General features: G+C 41.7%; 1 protein-coding gene across 8 annotated transcripts in view; it reads left to right on the plus strand.

The window, feature by feature from the left end:
* TRAK1 (trafficking kinesin protein 1) overlaps positions 1 to 17,096 on the plus strand; it is a 159,494-nt gene extending 142,398 nt beyond the window's left edge. For 7 of the 8 annotated variants that reach the window (XM_040433645.1, XM_040433642.1, XM_040433644.1 and 4 more), the window contains 2 exons: positions 4,183 to 4,285; positions 13,640 to 17,096. In XM_040433645.1, coding sequence (XP_040289579.1) covers positions 4,183 to 4,285; positions 13,640 to 14,414 — 878 coding nt within the window. In that variant the 3' untranslated portion in view covers positions 14,415 to 17,096. Of the gene's footprint in view, positions 1 to 4,182; positions 4,286 to 4,421; positions 4,493 to 13,639 lie in introns of all 8 variants that reach the window. The other variant, XM_040433646.1, reaches the window with a different exon arrangement.
* Positions 17,097 to 22,334: the final 5,238 nt, after the last annotated feature.

Raw genomic sequence — 22,334 nt, forward strand, 5'->3', positions numbered from 1 at the left:
TGTTGGTTCCTTGCTTTTTTTTCTCTCTCCTACTGCTTTTGGTACAAACTGAATAGCCTTGTGCCTGTGGAGAGGGTATAGCCCACCTGGGAGGAGCCAACACTTTTTGTGTCTAGTGCCTCCTAGTGGTAGTTGGACATATACCCATGGTGCTGTGTCCCCCAATGCCTACTACGAGAAAAGGATTTTACGGTGAGTACAAAAAATCCAATTTCTTAACTGTCCTACAGTTAGACCATTTACTACGCCTAAAACAGACCTAGAAAATGGTAAATGAGATTAGCCTGCCAGTCCGTCCCCTTCCCTGCCCACACCACGCCCCCTTTTTTAGACCTAGCGTGAACGGGGAATAGTTGTAGTTTGCAGCGCAAAGGACCTTTGTGCCGGTATCTGCTCCAGAAATATACCTAATATAGGCATATTTCTGTTTCATAAATGACCCCCCCAAAGTGCCAATTGCAATCCTGGTGGTTAGTCACTATTGAATGTATTTGCACTGTGAGATTCTTGTGAAGTGACCCCTCAATCGCTACAGGACTTGGTTCCATCCCTCCAGGACCTTTTTCAAAGTCTTGTGAGTAGGTAATGTGATGCACAGTAGACACTGTGTAAGGTCTTGTTTTAAAGCTAACAATCTCCGGCATGATCAATCGCAATTTAGACCACTTAGGGTGGAGTCTCAGTGGATGCTGCATATACCTGCAGCTTTCATTCCCTACCTAAATTCTAAGTTATTCAACTCACAATTTATATCAGCTAGAGCCTTGATCTAGGTCTTGTTTTAAAGCTGAGATTGTTACGCATCCTGAAATCCAGTGATCAGTAGCAAGGATCTACCAGGTACATCCTTGGCTACTGAATTGCCATCTTGCAAGGATGTATGACATATCTCCTTGAGAAGCAAAGTAGTATTATCCTAATTTTAATCACCCTCATTTCTAAAAGGGATAATTCTAATACCGGTAATTAGTATATAGTAAGGAAATGCTGAGCATGTAGTTCTTTTATGAAAAAAATAATGGGGTTCAATAAAGTAACTTTCACATTGTTTGGCTAATTTACAGTTGCAAGAAAAAGTATGTGAACCCTTTGGAATTATATGGATTTCTGCACAAATTGGTCATAAAATGTGATCTGATCTTCATCTAAGTCACAACAATAGACAATCACAGTCAGCTTAAACTAATAACACACAAATAATTAAATGTTACCATGTTTTAATTGAACACACCATGTAAACATTCACAGTGCAGGTGGAAAAAGTATGTGAACCCCTAGACTAATGACATCCCCAAGAGCTAATTGGAATTAGGTGTCAGACAACTGGAGTCTAATCAATGAGATGAGATTGGAGGTGTTGGTTACAGCTGCCCTGCCCTATAAAAAACACACACCGGTTCTGGGTTTGCTTTTTACAAGAAGCATTGCCTGATGTGAATGATGCCTCGCACAAAAGAGCTCTCAGAAGACCTATGATTAAGAATTGTTGACTTGCATAAAGCTGGAAAGGGTTATAAAAGTATCTACAAAAGCCTTTCTGTTAATCAGTCCACGGTAAGACAAATTGTCTATAAATGGAGAAAGTTCAGCACTGCTGCTACTCTCCCTAGGAGTGGCTGTCCTGTAAAGATGACGGCAAGAGCACAGCGCAGACTGCTCAATGAGGTGAAGAAGAATCCTAGAGTGTCAGCTAAAGACTTACAAAAGTCTCTGGCATATGCTAACATCCCTGTTAGCGAATCTATGATACGTAAAACACTAAACAAGAATGGATTTCATGGGAGGATACCACAGAGGATGCCACTGCTGTCCAAAAAAAGCATTGCTGCACGTTTACAGTTTGCACAAGAGCACCTGGATGTTCCATAGCAGTACTGGCAAAATAGTCTGTGGACAGATGAAACCAAAGTTGAGTTGTTTGGAAGAAACGCACAACACTATGTGTGGAGAAAAAGAGGCACAGCACACCAACCTCAAAACCTCATCCCAACTGTGAAGTGTGGTGGTGGGGGCATCATTGTTTGGGGCTGCTTTGCTGCATCAGGGCCTGGACGGATTGCTATCATCGAAGGAATAATGAATTCCCAAGTTTATCAAGACATTTTGCAGGAGAACTTAAGGCCATCTATCCACCAGCTGAAGCTCAACAGAAGATGGGTGTTGCAACAGGACAACGACCCAAAGCATAGAAGTAAATCAACAACAGAATGGCTTAAACAGAAGAAAATACGCCTTCTGGAGTGGCCCAGTCAGAGTCCTTGTCTCAACCCGATTGAGATGCTGTGGCATGACCTCAAGAAAGCGATTCACACCAGACATCCCAAGAATATTGCTGAACTGAAACAGTTCTGTAAAGAGGAATGGTTAAGAATTACTGCTGACCGTTGTGCACGTCTGATCTGCAACTACAGGAAACGTTTGGTTGAAGTTATTGCTGCCAAAGGAGGTTCAACCAGTTATTAAATCCAAGGGTTCACATACTTTTTCCACCTGCACTGTGAATGTTTACATGGTGTGTTCAATAAAAACATGGTAACGTTTAATTCTTTGTGTGTTATTAGTTTAAGCAGACTGTGATTGTCTATTGTTGTGATTTAGATGAAGATCAGATCACATTTTATGACCAATTTGTGCAGAAATCCATATCATTCCAAAGGGTTCACATACTTTTTCTTGCAACTGTATATATATTGTTAGAGTAGTTGACTGAATTGTGTCTTAGCATTTTATATACTTTGTTTAGGAGAGAGGAAAAAAATATTCATATCGAAAACCATCCACGAGTGTAAAAAATGTTTAGTTTCAGCAGTGCCACCCATCCATCTAGTTTAAACTAGTGAAACTACTCTGGAAAATGAACAATTTGTGATCTTGATCTTGAAGCTTTAGGTATGTGATATCGTCTCCTACAGCCCTGAAAATCTGGAAGAATATCAAGGTTTGGTATACAAGCTATATCTGCCCTATATACTGTCGCTTTTCTGCTTTCCAGGAAACAGGGAACATAGTATTAGAGCTCTATTTTTCTGTGCTCAGAACTTTGCTTGTCTCTTCTTTTAGCAGCCTCTACATCTAATTAATGATTTATACATTTTCTATGATCTGCAAAAAAATGAGATGGCCCTTAGGCAACATAACACCTTTTTTTCCAGAGTTAATGTACATGCAACATACATTGGATTATATGGTAGACTGATTCCAAAATGTTCGTTCTCATCAGCTTTGGTTGAATGAAGTGCTCCTAAATTTATGCACAAGTAACTCTGGAAAGCCTGTTTCCCTTACTAATTTCACTGTTGGTCTCTGTTTGAAAAACATCTCTATGATCTCAAGTGATGTTTTACAAGAGGGTTTTTGGAGAGGTGTCGCTGTCACATGTATGAAGCTTTGGAATCGCTGTAAATCTGATCCTGCTGTCATACTTTTGTCCATCTGTCCCCTTACTACTTGCTAATATACCTTGCTTAGATTAGCAAAAAGTAGGGGTTCCACAGAAAGGAGGGAAAATGGTTTCTATGGTGTGTAAACACTTTAAAGCGTTTGGCTCATATCATACGTTGATGGCATATTGGTGTCAGATAGTTGCGGGTCCCACCTCTGAGACCAGCCCTTATGTTCAGAACATGCCACGAAAGTGAAAGAGAGCACACAGTACATGTGTGGCGTGCTCTTCACTTAACACTATGGTAGTTCCAAAAACACCTGAGCGAGCGTGCTCGGCTATTTTCGGGGGTCCCATAGTGGTGAATGGAGGGATCACCACGCAAGTGTGACCACCGCTCCATTCACCGCTATGGGACTGCTGTAAATGGCTAAGCAGGTGCTCAGCTATTTTTGAAACTCCCATAGTGAATGGAAGGTGGCCGTGCTTGCACACCTGCTATCTGTTTACGTCAGGTGGCCCATTCTGGAAATAAGAGCAAGTCCAAGATGTGGAACCCATACCTATTTGATAGTGATACCATATCCTAGTGATATGCCATCAATGTACAGTATAAGATGAAACAACCCCTTGTTTGTATCATTGATACGGGAGCTTGATATTAGGTGGAAAATCCTTAATATGGTGTACAGTAGATATAAAAAAAAATCAAACCAGACTTTTTTTTTATTTTAAAGAAATTTCACTTTATTTAGGAAGTGCATATAATAGGTTTTTTGTTTTGTTTGTTCTCTCTATAGTGCACCATCCTGGAAAATGTTTGTCTCAGACCAATTCCACCTTCACGTTCACCACATGTCGGATTATGCACCCGTCTGATGAACTCACGAGAGTCACTCCCAGGTCGGGTATTAATTTAGCTTGTGTTCACTGCTTTTGTGTTTTTAGTTAATTTCCACTTTTTATTATTAGGCCTTTGTTTGTTTGTTTGTTTATTATGATGTTAAAAGAGTCACTTAATCAAAATGGTTCTTCACAGGTCTGTTGATGAAGAAGAAGAAGCACTTTATACCAGGTTTTGCTGAGAGGCTCTCTAGGGCATGACAGGGGGTGAGCAGTGTTGCAGATGCAGTCCCCTGCTGGCTGGGATGTGTGTGCCCTGAGCTAACTTAGACACTGACAGAACTCTAACACCACTAATATCCATATAGCGATAAGATAACAATAGGGTTTTATCATTCTAAAAATACAGAGAAGACTTGTCTTGCTCACTGGCATGTTGGCCTTGTGTAATTGCTAAATCTGTAAACAACTCCTACCAATTACGGGATCGAACCAGGTGGGAGAGGATTAGAGGATAATGATCAACTACAAATAATGAATCTCTCTTCCCGTGTACTTAGTGAGGCTGAACATAATCTGCTTAAAAAGCGACTTTCGTTTGTTCCCACAACAAAGTTTGACCCCTTTATTTGGGTCAAGGATCTTCATTTATTCTCAAGGAGATTGAAATGGCATAAGTTTATGAAATATAATAATAGGCTTATTTGTGAGCAACTTGGCCTACAGGAGAATGAATTTGCTGACCTGGAGATATTTCTGGACCTGCTTAATGAAGGCACACGTGAACCAGGACGTGGACCATTTACGGATCTACGTCCTAAGGCTCCATTCACACGTCCGCAATTCTGTTTTCGCATTTTGCAGAAGGGAATTGCGGAACCATTCATTTTTATGGGACTACACGATGTGCTGTCCGGATCCGAAAATGCGGACCCGCACTTCCGGGTCCGAAATTCCAGTCCCAAAAAAATAGAACATGTCCTATTCTTGTCCGCAATTGCAGACAAGATTAGGCATTTTCTATTATAGTGCCGGCGATGTGCAGTCCGCAAAATGCGGAACGCACATTGCCGGTGTCCGTGTTTTGTGGATCCGCAAAACATATACTTATGTGTGAATGGACCCTAAGAGTACTAAATTACAGCCTGCCATAAACTATGATCACATAGACATCTTTTTACAAATGGTTATTGAGGATATAGAAAGATTCCCCGTGTCCACAACTCATTTTCGTAACCTATCTGGTCCTGTGACTGAGGCCCTTCTAAGTCTAGAAAGGAATACATCAATAGTCATCTAACCGTCCAATAAGGGGGGGAACCTTGTTATTATGGGGTGTAACCAATACAAACAGATGTGTGAACGTTTGTTGAGTGATCAGGAATGTATTGTATTGTGTCATCGGATCCCACCAACATCTTTCTTGGAGAGCTTGTGTCCATACTTGATGATGGCCTTACAAATGGGTGTCATCAGTGAGGATGAATACTGTTTTCTGAAGCCGAGTGCACCTCAAACAGCTACTTTCTATGGACTACCAAAAGTCCACAAGTGTTTATCCACTTTAAAGGGTCGCCCAATTGTGTCTGGTGTAGATTCAATCACCCAGAATAGCGGTATCTATATCGATCATGTTCTGAAAAGTTTTGTATCAGCCCTTCCATCTTACACCAGATACAATGGACTTCCTAAGAAAGATTGAGACTATTAATGTAGAACCATCATGCTCCTTAGCAAGCATAGATGTAGAATCTTTGTATAGTTCTGTTCCTCATTCTAAAGGATTGATGGCCGTGGAAGAATTCCTGAAAACAAGGGCAATTTGCTATGGCTCTCATAACAAATTTGTACTGACTCTCCTGGAATTTGTTCTAACGTATAATTTGAAGTATTTGTTAGAGAACTTAATATGAATGAGCTTGGTCTGTCATTCACTTTTGAGTTCCATCCAGATACGTTAACTTTTCTTGGATGTCAGAGTCACCAAAGAGGGGGACAGACTTATCACAACCACCTTTAGGAATGCCACCGCGATGAACAATCTCCTTCATTGGGAGAGTTATCATCTCATGAATTTAAAAAAGGGTATACCCCGGGGACAGTATTTGAGGATGAGGAGAAATTGTTCAGATAAAGAGAATTTCCTTCATGAGTCCAGGAGACTTCAGAATCGATTTAGGATGAGAGGTTATCCTAAACAAGTTCTAAGAAGGTCCTTTTAAAATGCGGAAACATGGGAACGTAATACCCTTTTAGGGCCCAAGGGATCCAATGCTGAAGGAAGAGATATTGTTAGGATCATCTCCATCTATGATGTTGCGAACTGGGAAATAAGAGCAATTATTGAAAAATACTGGCCTATCTGGTTGATGGATCCGGACGTGACTGATGTACTTCTACCCCGCCCGAGTATTACTTTTAGATGGGGTAGATCGTTACGCGACTGATTGGTCCATAGTCATTTTTCACGTCCTGCCCCGATAGGGACATGGCTTGATAGAAAACCACTTGGTATGTTTCGTTGTGGGACATGCTCTGCTTGCTGCTTTGTGAGGAATACAAAAACGAATACTTGTTCAGTTACAAAAAAAAGGTATGATGTGAGGGATTTTGTGAATTGCAGGAGTAGGGGGGTTGTGTACCTTTGTCAATGCACCTGTCCTCTGGACTATGTGGGAAAGACATTCAGGGAGTTTCGTCTGCGTGTTTTAGAACATATAAATAACATCAAGAAAAAGAAAAACACCCCGATAGCCAACCATATTTGGGAGTGCCATGATAGGTATTTGAACTCACTGGCATTCTCAGCATTGGAAGTGGTGAGACCCTCTCCGAGAAAAGGCGACTGGGACCGGAGAATTCTCCAAAAAGAGACAGAATGGATATATAGACTCCGATCCCAGTCGCCCAGTGGGCTTAATGAGAGACTCGCTTTCTCTTGCTTTATCTGAATCACTGTTTAATTTATTCCACACATAAATAACTCTTCTTATTCCAGTCTCCTTTCGGAGTTTAGTGTTTTACCTCCTATATGAGACAGAAATATTCATCGACACAAGAAGGGTCATGTGATTATTTAATAAACCGCTCGGAATCTGAGCAGTTTTGATAAATATCTTACACTATCTTTTATACTAGTGACGACCTTTTGTCATTTGAGTGCATATTTTTGTCTGGGATGCTGATGCTCTCTCTCCTGTTATATAACATAGGATTATGCATAGTTAATATAGTGATTCTTGCCTATGTCCAGTAGGATATATAAAAATAGGTGTTTACATGATCAATGCCCCGCTATGTTATGGTTTATTTTGTGTGCTGAGGGTATAGGAATATAAATTTTTTATTCACTGTGCTGCTCCTATCTGTATAGCTTAATAATACAATATTTCCCTGTCGTTAATTGGCCCTTTCCAGTGATCATTTTTAGTCTGGCATTCATGGGGTTAATGTTCAACTACCCCCCCCCTCTTTTATGCCGTGCCTTTATTTCTGCTATTATGGACTTTGCATTCCACACTGGCTATAGGTGGAGCGCATGGCCAGATTTGGTGCGGTCACATGAGGCTATAATGTGACTGTGGTGGATTCTTGTTGCGGCCCCGTGGCGTGGTTTCGCTGGATCCGTGCGTGTAGGCTTGCTGCTGCGGACCCTGTGTTCCACACTGGAGATGGGTGAAACGCATGGCCATGCCTGGGCCGGTCACGTGGGGATGTCATGTGACCGCGGTGTATTCCCGGCGCGGCCTTCCAGCATTGTATCCTGGGATGATTGTGTTTAGGCTGTGCTTTTTAGGTCATTGGCCATATATTGGGGCTATCTAGCTTGGTGCAAGTATGCGCTCTGGACAATTTGTTATTATTGGGGAGGATGAGTGTTCTGGAGGAAAAGGGGGGGGGGGGGATAAAGGATTCCCCCAATAGTGACGCATACCCAGGTCACATGACCGGGATGGGCAGTCCCAAAGTGTGGATCCACCTATGGGGGTTTAGCCCGCCCAGGATCCTACATTTAAGGCCTAGTTCACACAAACGTATGGCTTTTATAGTTTTTTGCGGTCCGTTTTTCACGGATCCGTTGTTTTGTTTCCGTTTCTGTTCCGTTTTTCCATTCCGTATGTCCGTATGGCATATACAGTGTACAGTAATTACATAGAAAAAATTGGGTTTAAATAGATGGTTCAGCAAAAAACGGAATGGAAACGGAAGACATACGGATGCATTTCCGTATGTGTTCCGTTTTTCTTGCGGACCCATTGACTTGAATGGATACCACGACCCGTGATTTACGGCCAAATATAGGACAAGCTCTATCTTTCAACGGAACGGAAATACGGAAACGGAATGCATACGGAACACATTCCGTTTTTTTTGCGGAACCATTGAAATGAATGGTTCCGTATACGGACCGTATACGGAACACCAAAAAACGTCCCGTACACCCGCAAAAAAACGTTTGTGTGAACTAGGCCGAAAAGTGAGCACTTTTGAGTGACCAAATGGAGCTGTATCTTAGGCCCCTTTGAGCCCTCCAGCCATGCATGATGGTCTGTGAGAGAATGACGTCCATCTTCATCAGATAAGTTGTATCTATCTTTCAGCATTATATTGTGTTTGTATTATGGTCTGACTATTCTCTATTGATCTCATCACAGACCACTGCAGGTCTGGGGCGCCCCAGTTTTCAGTTACTTATCTTGTGTATGTCGATCTATCTTGGGCATGTTTTTTGTTCATTCTTGGTATTTTATTGTATCCTGATGAACCTTGTGTATTACAAGGGGAAACGCGTCGGGACTGTGTATGGGATTGTGTATCTTGTATCAAATCGGGATTTTTCATTACTTTGTGTATCAGATGTGTTTCAGATAAGTGATAGGACTGCATAGGGACAGGCTAGCCAAGGCACGTGGACAGAGTACTCCTACCACCAAGGTGTATCTCTGGGTTGTACTACGAGTATATTGGTCCTGTTGGGACCGGTTTTATTGGATATATTTAATACAAGTGAAGTTTTAAGAAGTTCCCCTCAGTGATTTTGTTGTTGGTATTGCAACTGTCTTTTGAGATACTATTTTCAGTGACTGTGTAAAAATAAACAGCCAGGTTTACCCAAAGCATGTACAGTTTTTACATTTGCAAGTACTTTATGTTGAATAAATAATGGTTATGTTCCATTATGTTCCTTTAAAGGGACACTGACAGGCCCAATAAGCATATTTAGCTACATATATGACTGCACAGGTCTTCTAAAGTGTATTAAAATCATATAAGTATACACTCTGTCCACCTTATAAATAAAGTAAACTGATGTTTTATAACCTGGTAGAATCATCTTCTTTCTGCCCAAGGGGCGGCGTTTCAGATTCACTTGCGCCTAGCCAGCCGCCCCCAACCGCCGCTTTGAAGCGCCGCCCAGCTCATCAATATTCACTTCGCTGGGCGGCTTCTGCTGTCCCCGACTGCTCTGAAGAGTGCCCGGTGCAGGCGCAGAACGCAGAGGCTGAAGCGGCATCTAAGAAGCAGAGTGGACGCAGGCGCAATTTGATCCCGGCCAGTGAGGGTGTCGGGCGCATGCGCTGAAGATGAAATGTCCGATGCCCATAGCTTTCTACTGGGCATGCGCCGGATCTTGTAAAGTCGGGGACAGCAGAAGCCGCTCAGCGAAGTGAATATTGATGAGCTGGGCGCCGCTTCAAAACAGCGGTTGGGGGCGGCTGGCTGGGCGCAAGTGAATCTGAAACGCTGCTCCTTGGGCAGAAAGAAGACTATTCTACCAGGTTATAAAACATCAGTTTACTTTATTTATAAGGTGGACAGGGTGTATACTTATATGATTTTAATACACATTAGAAGACCTGTGCAGTCATATATGTAGCTAAATATGCTTATTGGGCCTGTCCGTGTCCCTTTAAACATGTTTATATGAACTTTATTTGTAACATTTTTGGAAAATTTTAGTTTTTATTCTGTTTTGTATATTTTATGATTTCAACAATGACTCCTTTAACTAGCACAATTTTGTAGAAGTAAAATCTGCACTGCGTAAAAAAAGCAGTAGTTCATCACTCACCAACACTGACTTGTGAAAGTAGAGGACAGAAAAATGAGATATCTTCATTCTCCAAAATTATAATTTGACAATGACTTTAACACTTAATGTCTCTAAATTGTATGTGCTAAAATATATGAACGTTTGCATTATTACATCAAAAATCCGAAATGCCTTCTTCCTTCAAATATCACAGCACTTCAAAGTCCATTGAGTTTTTTGGCAAGATGGAAGTAGAAGATGACACACAGGCAAGGTTTATAAATTCAAAGCAATTGCTACAGTAGCATCCAGGTCATGGAGTATGATACAGATAGGTCTACACACACAGACCAGTTGTAAGAAATTATATATAAATATATACTATCTATAATACATCATCATACTGGTTCTGATTGGAAAGTTGGGTGTAATAAATGAGACACCAGAGTGAGCGTATAAAAAAAGTATATTGTACTGTGTGGAAAACTGATATTACTCTTATTGATAACTATTACATACACAATAAGCTTATACAACATACAACTCTTTAAACGTTACAGTACATAATTACCACTCATAGGTCTTTTTAGGTCTCTCCACCAGTGATGGCCAGTTCGCATTGTTTGCACGCGAACATATGCGGGCTGCCATCTTTGTTCAAAAGTCCAGCGAGGCACAGGTAAACCCTTACCTGTGTCTGTGCCGCGAGCCGGTCTGAAAACAAATGGGGTCACCGGGAGCAGGCAGTTCCGAGAACAGCCCAATGAAGGCCCTGGTGGCTGTTCTCGGAACTGCCTGCTCCCGCTGACCGCACTTGTTTTCAGACCGGCTCGCGCACAGGCACAGGTAAGGGCTTACCTGTGCCTCGCCGGACTTGTGAAAAAAGATGGCAGCCCACATATGTTCACATGCGAACTGGCTATCACTGCTCTCCACCAGTCTGTCCTCTGGCCCCTCCAGATTGGCCAATTCTGATTGGATGTTACGTCTGGTTTCTAGAATTTCCAATATATTTCTTAAAAGATTGATAGAAGCAGCTGGAATGTTGTATCTCTAGGATTTTCCTGCATCTTCCTGCTCACCGCTTACTGGACACGTTTGTCACACCTCTTGTTTTAGTAAATAGCTCACAACTATTTGTTGCCCTTGATATGCTAATGGGTCTTTGTCCATAGGGGACAGTACACTGCCCTAAATCTGCTTAGAGAGGAATGTGTCTTTATCCCAATAATGACAAAAGGTGACATATCACAAAGTAACGGAATAATAAAATGATACCAGTACAAATATATACACAAATTAACAGAAAGTTGCCGAAAACCTTACATACATACAGAATACTCCAATACCTTTATCTGTGACATACTAATGAAGCGTAGACCCTTTAGACATACACCCACATACCAGTCTCAGTCTCTGACTCACACAAATACTTTATAAAATGTAAAATATAGTGCAATGTATGGCTTACGTTATTTCTAAAATCAGAATTTCTTTGTTAGGGGCTTTGTTCACACTAGCCTCATGTCTTCTGTTTGTATTGGAGCCTTGACAACTGGGACATTTCAGTTTTATGACAAATCCATATTGATGCTGCAGAACCCCCATTATATAGTCTGTCTTGAATTTCTATTTTTTTTTTAAAGCACAAGTTTAACTTCAGACTGCTATTCCTGCTTAAATATACCAGAAAGCCTAACACACATCTCACATTGTAGACGATGTGCAGATAAAATATGAAAATGAAGCACTGCTCGCATGAGTTGCATGGCCCCTTCAAGCAGCTGCGGAGATGCCGAAAGTCAGAGCTCCACCGATGTCATATTAATGACCTAATTCCTAACCAAAATAAAGATCAATGGGACTATAACTATAAAATATGTAATAATCTTTATTAATCAAAATATTTATTTAATTTAAATACAATTATAAGGAGAAAGAGGCACGATAGAAATTGATCCAGGAAAAATACATGGGGTACATAGATCATATATAGCACTTATGTCACAGATGTAATATTGGGAAACAGGCACCAAGCTCTTATATCAAGCTACATAATAAAGCCAAGTACATAGAATATACCAAAAAGCCCTAATAGTTGCACTCCACCAGGAAAGCAGAATATACAAGCCCCAGAAAAATAAAACAGGCTAGGTATATCAGGCACTCCACCAGGGCAACAGAAGATAGAGGACCAAGGTAGCATGTCAGACTAAATATATAATAATACCAAAGGCTGGGTGCATGGATATTGCACCGAGCTATAGATACCCCACTTAGCTTCTGGCTGAATACATACAAAATATAATTAGCCCTAAAGCTGAGTACATATGAGGCTTTATAATACCTGAAGCTGAGTACATAAATGTTGCACAAAGCTGCAGATACTATACTTAACTTCTCGCTGGATATATAGTGGAAATTACACAGAGTCCTAGGTGCTATCTTTCATCAGAGCAGTAATACTGGTGCTGAATACATATAGATGGTAAAGTATAATGATCAAGTCAATAATAACACATAGAACACATATATACATGCAAAGAATGGCAAACTACTCAGGAGAAAGGCCCATGTACAGCTATAGCAACCTACCCACAGACATGGTGTGCGACATGCAGCCGTATCACCCCACGAACTAACACCTGAGAATAGGTCATCAGTACCACAAAACCAGAGTACCCCTTTAGTTAACTTTCAACCCCATTCCAGTGCCTCCCGTTGAGTCTCTGTATCCAGGTCACCCTTTTTCCCTGCAAACTGCCTTCTGTGTGCCTTCCTTCTACAGCGTGTGTGAACTTCCCTCCTTGGATTCTTTTCCCCTTTCCACAAACAACTGTACAACCTCCTCCCCATCCCCGCTGCTATCTCTAAGGCCCCATGCATACGACTGAATGTATTTTTGTAGCACGTGAATGGGTGTCTCCCCCCCCCCCCCCCTCAAAGAAGACCAATTCAACACTGATGTCACACGGACGGTGTCTGTATTTTGCAGACCACAAAATATATACAGTTGGGTGTGTGAGGCCTAACACTGATAGAAGGGTAGCAGAGAGAGCATTCAGAAACAAGACAGATTTTGTCCCATTTTGCAGCATCTCTAGTTGGGTGAAAGACTTACACATACTCAGATGCAAAATGATAGATAATTTTGTAATAAAGACTATTTAGAAAAGTGCAGATTTTTTTATGTGGGAAGCAAAGCAACAATAAAAAAAAAAAGAAAATCAGTGCAAAGGTGTCCCTAGCCTTACTATGTAGTATGCATGTGGACTGCAAGCACTAACAGTATGTTCCCGAATTATGATCTTTGTTTTATATCACTTCTGCATTGTTTATTTTACTTTATTTTTACTTTACCTTCTCTTTGTATCCTGCAGCCTTAACTCAATGCCCACTCCAGCTATTCTCAACTTCAGCAAATCTACGCCAGCAAGCACACCGTGTACACCTAGACGTCTCAGCTTGGCGGAGTCTTTCACTAATCTGAGAGAATCAACAACAACTTTGAGCACATCTCTTGGATTGGTAAGGCTCCTGAAGGAACAGGGTATTTCAGCAGCTGTGTACAACCCCCAGAGTTGGGATAGGGCGGGGACGGCTTCAATCATGAATCAATCTCTTCCAAAAATGGCTATCATACCTTCCACTCCTCCAAATTCACCTATGCAGACACCAAGCTCCTCTCCTCCTTCTCTAAACTTCAAATGCACCAGCCCACCCTATGACAACTTCCTGGCTTCTAAACCTGCCAGCTCTATTCTGAAGGAGGTGAGAGAAAAGAAGAATATACGAAGCAGTGAATGCCAGACTGATGTCTCTGTGTCCAACCTAAATTTAGTGGATAAAGTGAAGAAGCTTGGAATTGCCAAAGTCTCAGGCCCAACACTTGCATCTTCTGCATGTGACAGTCCGGTTCTTTGTGATGCGCAGGGATCAGTACGGGCATTTGTTCCTGGAGGTCTTATACAAGAAGGTATGCCTTACCCTGCTGCAACAAGTTCTTTAGGCGGAATTCAGCTAAACACAGGAATTAGAAGGAATCGTAGCTTTCCAGCCATGGTAGGTTCCAGCATGCAGATGAAAGCGCCATCAACATTGACACCAGGTATACTGATGGGGACTAAATTACCCAAACAGACTAGTTTACGATGAAGAACATCAAGCTACTGACAACCTTTTCTGATGACTTTAGAGGCTGTTTGCATTAGCCCTGCATATTATCTACTGAAACTTCTGCACCTTGTGCTCATCTATAAAACCAAGACTTTCTTTGGATCCCCTCCTATCCCATCCTTATACTTTGCACTGACAAATCAACATTGTGCCTAGATGAGAAGTGAAGAGTGTACTTTCTATAAATATGTAGATAAATGTCATAATTATTTAACCAGTTGGAAACCATGGCTTACCAAGTTTGCTGTAATATTGTAGATATTGATAATAATGTACATTAAGTTAAAGGGCAGGGTGGGATATTGTATGCACTGAACCTAAAGGACTGTTGGGACGGTAGAATGCAAATATAGTTTTAGTATTAAAATTACCGACCAAGGTTTTTATTTTAATTACAAGGAAGCTCTCACGTAGGGAGGTGTGATATATCCTAAAGGCATTTGAATATGTTGTCGCTGTGTTGTAAAAGTGTCTCCATGTTATTGCATTGAACAAGTCTGATAAACTATATACTGATACTAATGGTGGAGGTCACTGGTCTCACTACTGTAATGAGGAGCACAGTGTGTTAGTAAAGTGTAACTCTCATTGATTAATTATTTTTTTAAATATGTAGGGCAAGTGATAAAGTATATTGCAAAAATAATCCTAATTTGTTAATTTTGTACTTTTTTATTTTAATTTTATTACAAAACTGCCTCGTAAATTGTCTTTTCACAGTGAGTTGCTACAGAAAACCTGTCTTTATAGTTCAGCACAGTGCAGTACTGAACTGTGAAGACACTACAAGCCTAACTAATTGGCCGCCAGGAGATGCAGGCGATCGGGCAGTGATCTTCTGCATCTTCGGGCGGCTCATTCGTCAGTGTGCCAGGCATACTAATTGAACGTACACAGTCAGCGCTCAGCACTGACAGTATACATGTCAGCCAGGCAGGGCAGAGTATATATGGTCAGTTTTAGTTACGGTATATAGGAGGGAGTGAGATTGGCAGCAATAAACGAGGAGGGTCTTCCCTGGATTAGGGACAACTTCAGAGGCAGTTTTGTAATGAATATAAAGTATATTGCAGTATATTGCAAAAATATTCAGAATTACGTGCCTTACACATTTAAGAAATAAAATTGACAGTTACACTTTAAGTAAATACTGTACACACTACTTTCAGTTCACTTCATGCATTTTAACTTATGTGAACAAAATATCACTAAATTGGAGGTAGCCATTGTGCTAATTATGGCTAAATGACTATTTCCAAAACAGCAAGTATCGGCATGGTGCTATGACGGATCTGTTATAGGACGGATTTGAACAGTAACTGATGGAGTCCTATATAGAGGTTTTGATTGCAAGAATGGTGTTACAATTTGAATATTATTGCTGTCAAAACTGTGACTCAGACAGAATGTCCTAGCGCTGGTTTGAATAGAGCCTCTATCTGTAGTACCTAGTAGTTTCACTTTATATATACATTTGGATTTTGTTTACTTCTTAGTCACCTTAAAATTATTCTTTATTAGTTTTTTCCACTTAGCACTGGGACCCATTTCAGATTTTACCTAAAAAGGGATTTAAAGGTCACAAAATAAACACAGGATATAATGAAAAGCTTATACTCTGTACTTGAAGTCTAGAAATGTCCCCGCTTCATGGAAGGTATTTAATGTAATTCTTGGCCAATGGTGGGCTAATGTTTTATATTTTTATTAAAGGAAGGTCATAGAAGTGTTAGTGCACTATTAAATTTTTTTATTGTTTAGGTTAGCTAGGCTTTAAAGTATTTTATTAACGGGCTCGTGATAACTTTAGCCACACAATTCACTTATAATCATAAATTAGAAAAAAAAAAAAATGATAAAATAAATCAATATGGATTTTTTACTTGAATTTTGGTTGACGTTGTTCCAGGTATGCTTTGCTATATCACAACATCCTACTTGTTACCTGCATTGATCAGCATATGAATTTTATTAACTTCAGTTTTCATTTCTTACTTGAAAAATATTATTTTTCCTGTAGTTTCCAATTATATGCAGAACCCTGCTATGTATCATGCAGTTTTTCTGTTAATGCCAATAGACAGAGGCATATATCTCTGGGAATGCACAGGGACGCTGTCGTATACAATGCTGGCTTTAGTTAAAGGGGTTCTATGTAAATTGTTATAGGTGTTTTTTATGTGATATTTAACATCCATCCATTGCTGATGCTAAGACAATTTTGGTTGCATATTAGTTATACCTGGTAATCACTTGGCCTACATCATGACATGTACTGTATGCGAACAATCTGCTTTAACATGTTGTGCCTGAAGTTGAAGCCAGGACAACTTGCTGTAACTTTTCACCTAGTCTCATTTATCTCTTGGACACCCTCCGAGTCTTCTGGATAAGTGGCATCTGAGAATCCCGGCATGTCAACTGGTATTCAACAAGTAGAGCGATGGGAGTTTCTTCCTTCTTTCTTTGTATTATTGACTCCTCTGGTTGTGTGCCTATTGCAAAGCAAATAATCTTAACTATATTTTTTATTAGAATGTATCTTTGGCAGTAATTAGTCAAATTAAGCATTATTATGAAGCCCTTGTTGTGCTCCCTGAAATAGTGGATGTCGGCAATGAAAATGTTATCACAATTTGCTTTTCAAATAATAAACTTTGTGAACTGTTTAACTTTGCTTTTTGTATTATATTGGATTCAGTTCAGTTGTGTGTAATGCTAATATCTATCCAACATTTGTGTTGATATTTCATTTAACAGTACAGCTTATGGCCATCCAACGATTGAGAAGGGGGATAAATGTTTCATATATAGTATGTGCCTTATCCTTAACACACTGCTTGTTATGCCTGCCACACCTTCAATTCTGTTTGAGTGCCAAGAACTAGTGATGCAGTAGGGTTCCACATGGTAGCTCTCGCAGCAAACTAGGGGCCTAATCAAGCACTTGCCCCAGGCACCAGCATGTAGAGATGTGGAGGGGTGTAGGCCATGGGTCTTCAGGAAGTCTTGTCTCACCCTCCTTCTAAGAATCTTACAATTTTTTGTAATTGTTGGAAATTGGGCGAAGCATCACAAGACTTCTTCAGACGACTTCTTGAGAAGAGAACTAGCCAGTCCTAAACAGAAAATATAGGTTCTAGTTGATCATCTAACGACCTCTATTTTCTTAGCAGCAGTACATAATTATTCAAGGTGACTCTTTAGCTAAGCTTTAAGGTAGAAATGTAAGATGTCTGACTAAGACAACATGGCAGGCCATCAGATCTAATCCTGATTCTCTAACAGTAATATCCAAGCAGCTTTGTGAGAACAGACAGGAGAAAGAAAAGGAAGAGTGTAGAGAGGAACCTAGGCAGGAAACATGTTCTGCATGGCTCACCACTGCTCCTCTTCCAATGCTAGGATGTGATTGGTAGTTGGAGGACAGGTAAGTATATGTATTGTATATACCGGAGTATTGGACATATATACATATGTATGATATAGCAGTATATGTGGTCTAACGGCACTATGTAGTTGTATGGAATAGTAGCATGGTGCATGTATTACTGTCAGTCCAAGCTTAAACTGTAACCCTGCTCCAGAAATAGAAATTGATTATAAACAAAATAAAAGGAGTTAAAACTGGGAGGATGGCACAGGAAGGGTAATGGGGGAGGAGGAGGGTCGGATAAGAACAAGTGCCAAGGGAATACTGTAGTACTAAGGCCTCTTTCACACTTGCGTTGTCCGGATCCGGCGTGTACTCCACTTGCCGGAATTACACACCGGATCCCGAAAAACGCAAGTGTACTGAAAGCATTTGAAGACGGATCCGTCTTCAAAATGCTTTCAGTGTTACTATGGCAGCCAGGACGCTATTAAAGTCCTGGTTGCCATAGGGGGAGCGGTATACTTACAGTCTGTGCGGCTCCCGGGGCGCTCCAGAATGACGTCAGAGCGCCCCATGCGATCACGTGATCCATGCGCTTGGGGCGCCCTGACGTCACTCTGAAGCGCCCCGGGAGCCGCACGGACGGTAAGTATGCTGCTCCCCCGCTACACTTTACCACGGCTGCCAGGACTTTAGCGTCCTGGCAGCCATGGTAACCATTCAGAAAAAGCTAAACGTCTCATCCGGCAATGCGCCGAAACTACGTTTAGCTTAAGGCAGGATCCGGATCAATGCCTTTCAATGGGAATTAATTCCGGATCCGGCCTTGCGGCAAGTCTTCAGGATTTCTGGCCGGAGCAAAAAGCGCAGCATGCTGCGGTATTTTCTCCGGCCAAAAAACGTTCCGTTCCGGAACTGAAGACATCCTGATGCATCCTGAACGGATTTCACTCCATTCAGAATGCATTAGGATAAAACTGATCAGGATTCTTCCGGCATAGAGCCCCGACGACGGAACTCTATGCCGGAAGAAAAGAACGCAGGTGTGAAAGAGCCCTTAGAAAAGTTGGTCAGTAGGCTGCACTGGTAAAAAAATCAATTCAAACAAGGGCATAGATGAACTGCGAGATTATGTAAAAGATGGATTAGTAAGGGGTATGAGGGGGCGTCACAGAACTGCCAAAGGAAAGGTCTAAAGGTGTGTAAACAATAGATCAGATAAAATAATAAATATAATAAAAAATAGTGAGATGGTAGGAGAATAATTATTCACTTCACCAGTGAGGGGGGCACAAGATAAGCTCAATACAATTGAACCCTCTCCTCCCTCGCCGAGGTCGCTTTAAAGGTGTAGTGGATTCCTTTATCTCAGAAATGTTCACAGGGACTTCAAAGGGAGTAGTATAAAAGATACCTATTCCAATTAAAACATGATTCCAATGCGTTTCGGGGAAGTATGCAAGTCTCCTTCCTCAGGAGCAAGGCAAATATGCATAGACCTTTTTTTTTGGCAGTTCTGTGGCACCCCCCCTTTCCCCCTTACACTCCGGTGTACCTTCCCCCTCATCCATCTTCTATACCATAAATGGAAAAGCATTTTCACACTTTTACGCTTTCATTGCCACTTCTAAAAGTTATATTTGTATATAATATGTTTATATGTACCCTCCTTTTTTGCTTTATAAGAACCACTATTTAGCAAGAAAAAATGCTAAAAAGTGCCTGATGGCAGTCAGCAAAGATCCAGCATGGCCGGGGGCCATTCAGCATTTTGCCCCATCAGTGAGAGAGCTGTGCATCCGCACACACCTCTCTCTGCCGACACTGATCTGTATGATCAGCAGCAGGAGAGCACACGGGGAGGAACGTCCTACAGCTGTACTGAAGGGAAATGGAAACTCCAATTACAGCTTAACGACCTTTTAATGATGTCATTAATTCCAGCAGGTGGCAGGCCAACATAAGAAATGAGTAATTCACCTATTACAATGCTCCTGTATGGAACATGGTAATATTGAAGAAGAAAAAAATCTGTGAGTGTTGTAGCCTCAAACACTGGCTACAAAAACATAAAAAAGTTAAAAAATTTATATATATATATATATATATATATATATATATATATAAAATCCCAAATATTGCAGCAGCACAGTCAGACGTTGTGCACTGGGTGCAATTCCTCACAGAGGCCGGCCCCTCCTCCAAGATATATACTTAACAAAATGACGAGGCAGCACTTCCAGCTTTAAGGTGACAGGGTGAAGACCCCAATAGACTTTAATCCGGCAACGTTTCGGCCTGCTCAATGAGGCCTTTATCAAGCTACATAACAGTGTATACAACCAGGTATATATACCCACAATCCAATACAAAATAATTACAATCAGTGATTACACATGTCATGTGACTTGATTGATGACATGTGTAATCACTGATTGTAATTATTTTGTATTGGATTGTGGGTATATATACCTGGTTGTATACACTGTTATGTAGCTTGATAAAGGCCTCATTGAGCAGGCCGAAACGTTGCCGGATTAAAGTCTATTGGGGTCTTCACCCTGTCACCTTAAAGCTGGAAGTGCTGCCTCGTCATTTTGTTAAGTATATATATATATATATATATATGTAAAAATTTAAATAACCCCCCTTTCCATAGAATAAAAAATACATAAATAACAAAATATAAACATCATGGGCATCGCTGTGTCTGAAATTGCCTGTATTATTAAAGGGATTGTCTCAATTCAGTAAGTTGCATGTATTATGTACAGAAAGTTAATACAAGCCACTTATTAATGTATTGTTATCCATATTGCTTCCTGGATAAATTTTTTTATCACATTATACACTGCTCGTTTCCATGGTTACAGACCACCCTGCAATCCAGAAGCGGTGGCCGTGCTTGCTCAATATAGGAAAAAGCAATAGCCTATGTGCTCTCCCATTGTCCCGGCCACCAGAGAGGCTAGCGCTTTTTCGGGATGTGGAATAGCCCCTGGGGGGGGGGGGGGGGGGTGCAGTTGATGTGGAGCAAGACGCAGCAGCAGAAGAGGACTCAGCCGAGGAGGTTAGCGGAGAGGATGGAGTAGGAGGAGTATTCCATGCTTGGCAGCCGTCAGCAGGTTTACCCAATGCGCAGTGTACATGATATACCTGCCCTGACCGTGCTTTGCAGACCAGGTATCAGTGGTCAGATGGACTCTTGCCCCAACACTGTGTGCCAGACATGCCATGACTTACTTTTCCACAATAGAGTACAGGTTGGGGATTGCCTTTTGTGAAAAAAAAATTTGGTCGGGTACCTTCCACTGCGGTGTCCCAATAGCTACAAATTTTTTGAAGGCCTCAGACTCCACCAGTTTGTATGGTAAAAGCTGGCGGGCTAAGAGTTCCGACAAGCCAGCTGTCAGACGCTGGGCAAGGGGGTGACTCTGTGACATTGGCTTCTTACGCTCAAACATTTCCTTGACAGACACCTGACTGTGGGCAGATGAGCAGGAACTGATGAAGGTGAGAGGCAGAGTGGCGGGTGGTTGAGAGAGGGCAAGGAGGACAGCAGTGGTTGACGTGGCTGAAGATGCTGGACCAGGAGGAGGATGGTGACTTTGAGTTTGTGTGCTGCTTGTACTCATCATGTGTTGATCCCATAGGCGTTTGCGATGTGAGATCATGTGCATTCGCAAAGCAGTTGTACCTAGGTGGGTGTTGGACTTCCCACGACTCAGTTTCTTTTGGCACAGGTTGCAAATGGCATCGCTGTTATCAGAGGCAGACACACAAAAAAAAATGCCACACTGCTGAGCTTTGCAATGACTGCATTCTGGTGGTGGCAACAGCATGCGTTGATTGGCGTGCTGTCTGGCTGACCCCGGGTGCCGATACATGCTGTCTGACTGTACCACTAGCTCCTTGCGACGACCTCCCCCTGCTTCCAACTCGTCTCCTCCTCCTCTCTGTCTCCCCATCTGAACTTTCCCCCTGTTCTTCTTCTCTTCGAGCGGGCACCCATGTGACATCCACAGACACATAGTCATCATCAACCCCTTCACTTGTATCTGACAACTCAGCAAAGGAAGCAGCAGCTGGTACAACATCATCATCATCACACCGTACGTCCATGTGTGTAATGCTGCCTGACTGAGACATATCCCTGTTATACCTCTGGCAATAACGGTTGCGCATCACTCATTTCTTCCAACTGATGTGCAAATAACTCCTCTGACAGATCAAGTGAAGCGGCTGTGGTGCTAGTGTTGGTGGTGGCGGCAGGCGGGCAAGTGGTAACTTGAGAGGTGCCCGAAGCTGAGCTGGAGGAGGATGGTGCGTCAAGGTTCCGAGCGGAAGCTGTAGAAGATTGGGTGTCCTGTGTTAGCCAGTCAACTATGTCCTCAGAACTTTTCGAGTTCAGGGTACGTGGCCTCTGAAGACTGGGCATTATTCTAGGGCCAAAGGAAATCACAGCACCACGACCACGACGGCCCCTGCGGGGTGGCCTGCCTCTGCCTGTCATTTTTTTTTAG

This window comes from Bufo bufo, chromosome 5 (genome assembly GCF_905171765.1).
Source record: "Bufo bufo chromosome 5, aBufBuf1.1, whole genome shotgun sequence".
In the NCBI taxonomy this organism is placed as follows: Eukaryota; Metazoa; Chordata; class Amphibia; order Anura; family Bufonidae; genus Bufo; species Bufo bufo.